At 51.4% G+C, this 10,151-nt stretch overlaps 1 protein-coding gene across 1 annotated transcript; it reads right to left on the bottom strand.

The window, feature by feature from the left end:
• Positions 1-475: 475 nt before the first annotated feature.
• Pfdn4 (prefoldin subunit 4) lies at positions 476-7,859 on the bottom strand. The gene is made up of 4 exons (XM_042699242.1): positions 7,729-7,859; positions 3,907-4,014; positions 2,556-2,696; positions 476-869 (listed from the first exon to the last, which is right to left on the bottom strand). The coding sequence occupies exons 1-4, from the start codon at positions 7,750-7,752 to the stop codon at positions 738-740; spliced, it is 405 nt and encodes a 134-aa protein (XP_042555176.1). The 5' UTR covers positions 7,753-7,859; the 3' UTR covers positions 476-737.
• Between the last annotated feature and the right edge of the window lie 2,292 nt (positions 7,860-10,151).

The raw sequence follows: 10,151 nt of genomic DNA, 5'->3' as shown, positions 1-10,151 counted from the left end.
CGAATATACAACTGCTCCACTTCCAGGTCACTAACAGTAGAAACCCCAATTAATTATAAAACATTTTTTTAAAAAGCTGAAATCTTAAAAAGAAGGCATTAAACATTTCTTTCTTTAGGTATGTCCCATGTTCCTCTATTTCTAGAATGATCTATCATTGTTCTACTGTTTCTATGAAGACCTTCATGCTTCATCATGGCTGAGGATTCCTTTACAGACACCTATGAGACACTTATAATGTACATATTACATACACTGAAGTATCTACATGCACAAACTTTAGTCATCGATAAAGCAATAAGCTATGCCTGCCGATACAATAAACAAGTATAAAATTATACAGAGTTTTGTGGGACCTTCACCATCCTTGGACAGAAACTGCAATCATCAGATAATTCAGCAACAAGACATGGTGCTAACTCTTATAAATGAGAATCCCAACAACTGTTCTAAATGATAATATAGAAACATGGAAGATTGCTGAACCAATTTTAATAACATGACATAAGCCCCTAAAGTTGATATAATCATTATGTAAAATACATAGATGAATACTGTCTTCTTTTAAAAATATAAAATAAATAAGCAAGACATGTGAAAATAGGCAAGTTTCCATTAAATAAATGAAAATTTTACAAAAAGAAAGTTTTCCTTTCCATACCATTTGAAGAAGGAAAATTATCATTTAAAACAATATTCAAGTTTATTTAACAAATTTAAAAAGTATTATAAAATGTTTAGCTTTCGTCAGCTTCCAGGTTTATGTTGCTGCCGAATTTCGCATATAGCTGAACTTTCAGATCTGCTAACACCCGCTGCATGGCTGCCACTCTGGATTCTAACGCGTCGATTTCTTCTTGCAAGTTTTTCTGGGGGAGGAAAAAAGTTGAAATTAATCCTATTCAACTAGATGATTCCTAAGTATCTCTGAAATATTTGGGAAGATTGTAGGTCAAAGCACTTTTAATTTAGGTCTATATTTGCTAACTGCACAGTAAGTCATGGTTATTTTCTCAATTTTTGCTGATCTTAAAGCCCATAATAGCTAAAAAAAATAATTATTAAGTTGTCATAGACAAATAAAGAAAGAACTGTACCTAAAGATGTCTGCACAGTCATACATACAGGCATGCCTGCAACATGAACTTTCCTAACTTCCCACAAAAACCATGAAGAAAACAGACCCAACATGACCACAACGCCTGAACTTTCCTGAGGGGAGCAGATGGCGATGCTTCTCTTTTTCTAGTTCTTTCTACTTGGTATCAACCCACTAAAATAAATCATGACTAAAACTTAAAAAACAAAAAAGGTCCAGAGTTTGTTTGATCCTCGCACACAGAGAGGGAAAAGGAAGAGGAGAAGCTGGAAGAGGAAGGAGGGACGAGGGAAAGGGGAGAGAAAGGAAAGGTCAGTATGTGGCAGAACTTTTCACTCTCTCCTGAGAGAGAGCAAGAGGGAGCAGCCCCTCCTTTATTAAGGCAGCACATAGGCCCTGTGGCTGCCTTTCTCTGGATGGAGAGCATGTGAATCAGAGACTAATTTTACATGACCATCATGCATCTCAGCATCATCAGAGTCCACACCGACCCAGAAATTACACTTCTCTAGTCACTGCTTCAAAACCACTGTCTAGCTGTGAACAAAGATTGATGCACACTGAAACATTACTAAAGCCAACGATTAAAAATGAATTCATGTTCATAAGAACACAGTAAGCCACATAAATATCCATTAACATGGTTTATTAAAGATGACATCAAACAAGTTATAAAACAGTGATGTTTTAAAAACTTTTGTTGACCCTGTATCTGCTAGAGAAAGAGATACTAGGCAGATGATAAAACACCCCTATCAGACCCAAGTGTGAAAACAAACTCCATAGGGAAACAGGACAAGACCTACTGAGTCCATGAAAACGTTCACCACAAATTTTTTTAAGTCCTGTAACATGCTGTGTGTTCTAAACACTTTTAACTTCAAAAGACTGGCTTTGTATTACAGGAAGTCCCATAACCTCTCTGAGCTCTGTTGCTGATTCTACATAGGAGTAACTACAATTCACTGTTCAAATTAAGTAAAATCATGCTGACTTCAAAGCTCTACTTAACATACCAAACATTAAAACTTCTTTTCAGGCTACAGAAGATGTCAACGTCACTTTTGAAGATCAACAACAGATAAACAAATTTGCACAGAAAGTTCAGTTAGCTAGGGTCCAGTATCCCCCTCCACCTATAATGATATGTTCTTACAATAATATTAATCCTAATTTAATAATTAGACTTCAGGCCAGATGCCAGTGGCTCTACTACCCTACCTACTCAGGAGGCTGGAATCTAAGGACCAGCATTTGAAGGCAGGCTCAGCAGAAAAGGCTGAGAGATTCTCCTCTCTAATTAACCAAAAAAAGCTGGAAGTAGAGCTGCAGCTAAAGTGGTAGAGTGCTAGCCACAAAAGGAAAAGAGCATAAGGCCCTGAGCTCAAGCCCGAATACCGGCACCTGAAATAAATAAAAATCAGCCTTCATCATCCAGGCAAACACGCCCACGTACCTTTGCATCTTCTAACATTTCCTGGGTTTCCTCCTGAGAGTGGCTAATGAACACATCTCCAATTTGATAGGGTATCATTACGCAGTCGTCGTCTGCAAGCATGATGTCATCACAGGCATCTTCTAAGTTCTGGAGCTGTTTCTACAAGTACAAACACGAACAGCAATCACCTTGGTTCAAAGTTCCCTGACAGGATAATCGGGACCCCAACTCTTCCAGGGACCTTTCACAAAGTTGCATAAGAGACTCTTTCCACTCTGAACACTGCATTAACAGTCGTGGAGGAGCTAACTCACTGTTCTCTGGGTGTTTTCAGATTGCTACAAACAAAGGATCTATGATGGACAGCGCAGCGGGTGTCAATTTCCCACTTTGTGACTCCTGCCTTTCCATAGAAAGCGACACCGAGAAGACAAACCCACCATCCTAAGCACCATTGCTGACTGCGGATAAGCAAACACCAGTGTCACCAATGTGATCCAACTGGACTCCAACTTAAGAGAGCTGCACAAGGAGAGGCTGGCACCGGCGTCAGTGCCACAGGCTGCAGTGACAGCAAGAGTGGCTCGGGTCCCCAGGGCTGCAGGCGGCTTCCCTGCTGAGGCGGGCAGCTCTGAGATCAGCTCTATCCAGAGCCAAGCTCTCTCAGGCATGGTGCTAGGACGTGCCCCAGCATCTCAGTCTGGATGCAAAGGCCCTAGCCAGCTCTCTGGTATCTCGTGCCTCTTTGGAAACGACTTTATGGTGATGCATACCAGACTTGGATACTAGCCTGGGCTACTAAGTGAGGTCCTATCTCCAAAAGCCAAGTAAAAACTTTCCGTTTGAACTAATAAAAATGTACTGAGTCACCACAGCAAAGCGCTCACAGAGGGATGCCTATGAACTAAATTGTTTTAAAAAGATAGCGTGTAAGCCGGGCGCTAGTGGCTCTCGCCTGTAGTCCTAGCTACGCAGGAGGCTGAGATCTGAGAATCACAGTTCAAAGCCAGCCTGGGAAGGAAAGTCCGTGAGACTCTTATCTCCAATAAACCACCAGAAAACCGGAAGTGGTGCTGTGGCTCAAGTGGTAGAGCACTAGCCTTGAGCTGAAGAGCTGAGGAACAGCACCCAGGCCCAGAGTTCAAGCCCCACAACTGACCAAAAAAAAAAAAAAAAGCTATAGTGTAGAGAGCTTTTTTTCATTTTAATTTTATTGTCAAGGTGATGAACAGAGCGGTTACACTTACATAAAGAAGGCAGTAAGTACATTTCTTGTCTAACTTGTTACCCCCCTCCCTCATTTTTCTCCCTCTTTCCCTCCCCAACATCCCTGCCCTGTAGAAAACTTTTAAAGAAATATCTTCCATACCTTTTTTACTTCTATTTCCTCCTTCAGCTCTGTGATTCTACTTGTATTCCGTGCAAATTTGTTTATCTTTTGTTGATCTTCAAAAGTGACATTGACATCTTCTGCAGCCTGGAAAAAAGTTTTAATGTTTGGTATGTTAAGTAGAGCTTTGGTGAAGTCCTAACTTAGCTGATTCTCTTGTTCCAAAACACGCACACATGCAGTGTGTCCTTATCTGGTCAGGAATTAGAGGTACCGAACATCACAGATGCCTTCCCACTTGCTTCATGAGCTTAAGACTTGTTCACAAGTCCAGAATCTATCCCTAAACTACACAAACATTTGAAAATATAGTTAATAAGTCCCAAGACAATACATTTAGCCAAATTTTGGCCAAGAGCAGAAACAAACATTTTTTCATCAAGAAGCAAAAAGTTAGCTAGGCATCAGTAGCTCCTGCCTGTAATTCTAACTACTCAGGAAGCTGAGACCTGAGGATCATAGTTCTAAGCCAAAGCAGGGAGCTCCGAGACTTCTATCTCCAATTAACCACCAAAAGCTGGAGGTGGAGTTGTGGCTCAAATGGTACAGTGCCAGCCTTGAAAAAACTAAGGGATAGCACCAGGTCCTGAGTTCAAGTCCCATTACTGGCACAAAAAGAAAAAAAGTTGCATTATCAAACAGAGCTGTTAAACACTTCATAATAGATTTTCTTCCCACACTGTTGACCAGAAATGATAGTTTCTGTGTTTCTACAGTTTTTAATCAAACTGATGTTCTGGCTAGGTATCTGTGGCTATGTAGGGGGGGGGGGGGGGGCGGGGGGGGGGGCGGGGGGAACCTACACTCCATTCACAGGAAAACCTACACTTACTGGAAAGCCTATCTATTTGTCTTAAGTAGGAAGAATTCACTATAAAATGATGAAATTTAATGTTTACTATTCCACATTAACAGCTAAGGTGATTTGCAAATAAAAGCTAAGAGTGCTCAGAAGACAGAGTGTGTAAAATGATTTAAAAACAGCTGATACCGATGCAGGGCTATGTGCTAAGGATTGTTAAAGTGCCTCCTCTCCGCTAACCTTCCTGGCCAGTCTTAGCAAGGCAGATCACCAACACTGTTACAGATGGAAAAACCACGCCCAACAGGTGAGACAGTCTGGCCTAGGTGACATATCCAGTAAGTGAGGAAATGGATTTCAATCCAGCTAATCCCACCTAGTCTACAGAAAGGTCCAAAAGCTTCTGGCAATTCAATGCAGAAGTATGCACACAGGTATGTGTGCATGTGTCCACGTGTACATGTATTAAGTGTATCTGCATCTGTAGTCTTATTGGCTTTTCTGCCAATAAGAGAAATGGGCTCACAGTACCCCAACTCTAGCCCTTACCTGGTCTCTTGGGGCCAGGGAAATAAGATACATGGATTTTAATTCCCCGCAGGTGGAAGAGCAAGAGGCTGCTGAAGCAAGCCACAAAGGCAGCGGCCTTTGTAGCCCTGCCCTTACCAGGCTCTCATCCCAACGGTCAAACGCATTGCACTGGGCCTGCGTCAGACCCAAAGCACATCCTGAGGGGATCCTTTGCATCAAGCGGTGCAGCGCTTTTGCTTTTCTTTGTTTTCATGGAAGTTGCGAAACAAAGGGAGTACTAGAAAACAGAATGCGTTGGGTTTGAGCTGCCTGTGTAAGTTCCATCCATTCCCCCTGTAAGGGAAGGAGGACTGAAAGGCCCTCAGGTCAGTCAGGTGGACGCATCTAAAACAAGGGCCTTTCCCAGACTTTAAGTTGCAGGAGCTGCGAGACAGGCCCAGGCCTCCCCACTGCTCTCCCCGTGACCTCCACCACATAAAATGCTGCCGCATCTCAGGCTCAAGAACATTGTCTGAATCAAGGAAAAAAAATCTGGTAATCACAAAGTTGGCAAAGTCCAAGGTTCAAATCACTGTACGTCATTCTACAAGGTTTGCACGTCATCTCTCTGCCTGTTTCCACATGTGTAAGACCCAGGCATCCATAACTGTTGTGTTTCAGGGAAATGAAGGCTATTCCTGACAAGAGACCAATCAGAGGGAGATGAAGCTCGCCCATGTTTCATACTTGTGTGAATCAAGATGAACCGTAAACAATTCTCCTTGAGCTGACGGGGGCTTTTCTGGCTTAGAAACCCCCCCCCCCCACTCTGGGACAAATTAGGATGGTCACCCTGCGGCAGCAGAGACAGGCACAGACCATGTGGCACCACATGACACTGGACAGCAAAGGAGGTACACCTGGTGTGGCCCTAAGAGCAGAAGGCAAGGTCACCCAAGACCCCACCAGCTGAGAAACTTGGGGGGGGGGGGGGGGCCTCCTTCTACCTGTGCCCTGCCTCGGCTTCCTCATTACTAAACAACATCTCTCCAAAGGACTAAACAGATCAAAATTTAAAAATGAAATACACACATGCTAAGATCTGGGCCTGGCACCCAGTAAAACTTCAATTTAATCAGTGTACTTTCTTAACACTTTTAAGCATCGAGGGAAAACCCATGGGACATATATAATACATATATTATATATATGTTTATTTATATATGTATGTCCCAAATGGACGTTGAGCTCATTGTGGCTGAACTGCAGTAAGATGGCACACTGTGCTCCTAAATAAAGACGTGAGTATTCCATTGTCTTTCACGGAGTTAAAGGCTGTACCTGACAACAGGGACCAACTGATGGTGGATTAATCTTGCCAAGTTTCATACTTGCCTGAACCAAAATGAACATGTATATGTGTATATATATACACACTTATATGCATATACATATAGATGTCATGACAAGAAAAACAAGTTAATAGCTGAGCCCATTGCTGGGGAGGGGGGGGCTGTGTCCACAGCCCCCGGGGTCGGGGAGGGGGGGGGGGGCTGTGCCCTGCGCAGGCCTCAGGGCTGGGGGAGGGGCTGTGTCCGCAGCCCCCGGGGGTCGGGGAGGGGGGAGGGGGGCTGTGTCCTCCGCAGGCCCCCGGGGTCGGGGCGGGGGGGAGGGGGGCTGTGTCCTCCGCAGGCCCCGGGGGTCGAGGAGGGGGGTGGGGGCTGTGTCCTCCGCAGGCCCCGGAGCAGCACGAGAACCGGGCTCCGGGCCGGGGCCGGGCCCGCCTCGCCTCCCAGGCGCCCGGGAGCCCGAGGTGGGCACGGGCGGCTGAGCCGGGCGCACAGGCAGCGGCCCCAACGACCTGGGAAGCCGAGGCCGGATCGCGACCCCGGGCTGAGGCCCGGGCGGACCCCGACCTCCCCGCGGGGCTCCAGGCGGGGGCCGCGCAGCCCAGGACGCCTGGAGCCCCGGGAACCCAGGCCCGCGCGCTTTCCGCGGCCCCCGCGCCCCGCATCCCCGGCCCTCCGGGTCCCCACGCCCCGGCCCCACGATCCCCCAGATCCCCGGCCCTCCGGGTCCCCACGATCCCCCAGATCCCCGGCCCTTCGGCCCCACGAAACCCCAGATCCCCGGCCCTCCGGGTCCCCACGCCCCGGCCCCACGATCCCCCAGATCCCCGGCCCCTCGGCCCCACGATCCCCCAGATCCCCGGCCCCTCGGCCCCCACGATCCCCCAGATCCCCGGCCCCTCGGCCCCACGATCCCCCAGATCCCCGGCCCTCCGGGTCCCCACGATCCCCCAGATCCCCGGCCCTCCGGGTCCCCACGATCCCCCAGATCCTCGGCCCCTGACCCCCCCGATCCCCGGCCCTCCGGCCCCCCCGGGTCTCGGGTCCCCGGCCCTCCGGCCCCCCGGGTCTCGGGTCCCCGGCCCTCCGGCCCCCCGGGTCTCGGGTCCCCGGCCCCCGGGCCCCCCGCGCCGCACTCACCGCCTTCTTCATGGTGGCCGCCATCTTGGGACTGGACCACGGGCCAGGCGGGGGGCGCCGCGGGGCGCGGTTTTCCAGGAGGCCTCCCGCGGCCACTACCGGCCCGGGGCCCCCACGAGTGCAGCGCGGTCCCCACGCCGGCGCCCTGGCCGGTGACCCCCGCGGACCGGGGCGCGGGAGCCGCACGCCGACCCGGAGGACTTGGTACGCGCCGATTAAAGGGACAGGCGGCTCCCTGTGGGCCGACAAAAAGGGGGCGTGGCGAGCCGCGGGGCCGGGGTACCGCACGCGGCACCTCCGCCCCGTCCCGCCGCGCACCCGGCGCCCCCGCCCTCCCCACACCCCGCACCCCCTCGCACCCCGCCCCGCGCCCCGCGCCCCGCACCCCCGCCCCGTCCCGTCCCGCACCCGGCGCCCCCGCCCTCCCCACACCCCGCACCCCCTCGCACCCCGCCCCGCGCCCCGCACCCCCGCCCCGTCCCGTCCCGCACCCGGCGCCCCCGCCCTCCCCACACCCCGCCCCGCACCCCCGCCCCGTCCCGTCCCGCGCCCGGCGCACCCGCCTTCCCCACACCCCGCCCCGCACCCCCGCCCCGTCCCGTCCCGCGCCCGGCGCACCCGCCTTCCCCACACCCCGCCCCGCACCCCCGCCCCGTCCCGTCCCGCGCCCGGCGCAACCGCCCTCCCCACACCCCGCCCCGCACCCCCGCCCCGTCCCGTCCCGCACCCGGCGCACCCGCCCTCCCCACACCCCGCACCCCCTCGCACCCCGCCCCGCGCCCCGCCCCGGCATCCAGCCCGGTGGAGCCTCGGACCACGAAGGGCATCCGGTGTCGTCCATCCCGCGATGGGGCCGCGGAACGGGGCTGGCTAACGTGAGAGGCCGGACGCCCCGCACCGCCCGGGCCGCGGAGGAAGGACGCCACCGAGCAACCCCGCCCTGGCCGTCCCAGCGTCCCGGGGCTGAACGAGCGCGCCTACCCGGACCCGCCCTGCGGACTCCCCGCGTCTCCGCCTGCGGGAAGCTCCCCAGCTAAGATGCTCACACGCGCTTAAATTCTCCCCGAGTCCCTCTCGGTCTCCACGAGTCTGTCCGTCTGTCTGCCTCCTTCCGCCCCGCCCCCCAAGGTCATGGAATATCTCAAGATGAATTTTGTTGTTTTGTTTTTAGTTTCCACCCATTAAGGATTAAAGAAAGGCTTAAGATGGTCAAAGAACAGTTCTGGGGCCTGGTGACCTTTGAGTTGCTCATCCCAGCTAGTACACCAAGGCCTAGGGGTGAAATTTCATTTGTATACCCTTCCAACCCTGGGGAAGGTGACTGTGCCCCCGATCTGGTCCCCAGGAGCCGCCCCGTGCTGCAAGAACCCCTCCCACTTCCATAAAAACTTGTGCTGAGGTGAGTCCCATTGTCATTTTCACCTTTGGAGAGACGTGACGGGCACTCAGTCTATGGAAGATGAATTCCCATGCCCCCACACTTTCCTGTGGCTTTGACCACACTTCCAGTCTGGTCTGAATTCCCCTGTTGCCAGTGGGAGGGAAATACGCTGTGCTGACTATGGGCCAGGGCAGGCCACGCCGCAGGGAATGCTGTCCCAGGCGCCCGACCTGGGGGGCACTGACCAGGGTCTCAGCACGCTGGGCGGTGCCAGTCAGTGTGGGCCTGGAGATCACCAGGTTTCCCCACCACGCCTCACCCCCCCCCCCCCCAAAGCAGCCTTCCAGGCTGTAGACATCTTGCAGTTTCCTGCCATCCTTGCCCTACCTTCTTGCCCTACCTTGGAGTCTTCTAAGGAAATCGCTCTCTCCCAGCAGTGCCCTTGGCCGCAGGACTTTCAAACTTTTGCTTAAAATCCAGCCTTTGCCTCTGACTTTCAGGCCGAACACTGGGTCGTTCAGGCCTGAAAAACTGAGTCTCAGGCTTTCTGAGTGAAGCAGGCCCTGAGAGGAAACTCAGCAGGTGCAGCTTCTTTCCAGGCTTTGCCTTTGTTTTAGGGATTTTAGGGGAAAAAAAACCTCTAAACAAGGTTAATTCGACCTTGGCTCCAACCAGCCCAGTTCTTGGAATGGAAGGAATGCCTCTAGGTCCCCCTCCCCTCAACAACCTAACCCACCTTCATTGTTCTGTTAAAGACTGAATCAGGTTGTAATCTGGCTGATACTGGCAACATCACAAGCTTACCATAAACTCCGCCTTTTTCACGTGCTTATGGTAAACTCCTCCTTTGAGTATGCTTACCGTAAGTTCCGCCTTACCGTTGAATTCTGGAGTCATTTAAACCAAAAGTGATAGGCTGGTTTAAACAGCCATTATGTGACAAACTGTAACCTCACTGGCCACCTGTGTGTGGTCTAGTATGATTGTGCAATCTTTTGGGTGTGTGACAATCTCATTGGTCACCTGCATGACCAGGCTTGAC

This window comes from Dipodomys spectabilis, unplaced genomic scaffold, assembly GCF_019054845.1.
Source record: "Dipodomys spectabilis isolate Male_0828 unplaced genomic scaffold, ASM1905484v1 ptg000240l, whole genome shotgun sequence".
NCBI classification, from domain to species: Eukaryota; Metazoa; Chordata; class Mammalia; order Rodentia; family Heteromyidae; genus Dipodomys; species Dipodomys spectabilis.
This window is presented reverse-complemented; position numbering and strand designations above follow the sequence as displayed.

Coding starts and splice junctions, on each gene's coding strand:
- Pfdn4 (XM_042699242.1), bottom strand. CDS start 7,752: ATGGCGGCCACCATGAAGAAGGCG. Junction 2,697..3,906: donor AGGAAATAGAAGTAAAAAAG/GTATGGAAGATA, acceptor TTGTACTTGTAG/AAACAGCTCCAGAACTTAGA. Junction 870..2,555: donor AAATGTTAGAAGATGCAAAG/GTACGTGGGCGT, acceptor TTCCTCCCCCAG/AAAAACTTGCAAGAAGAAAT.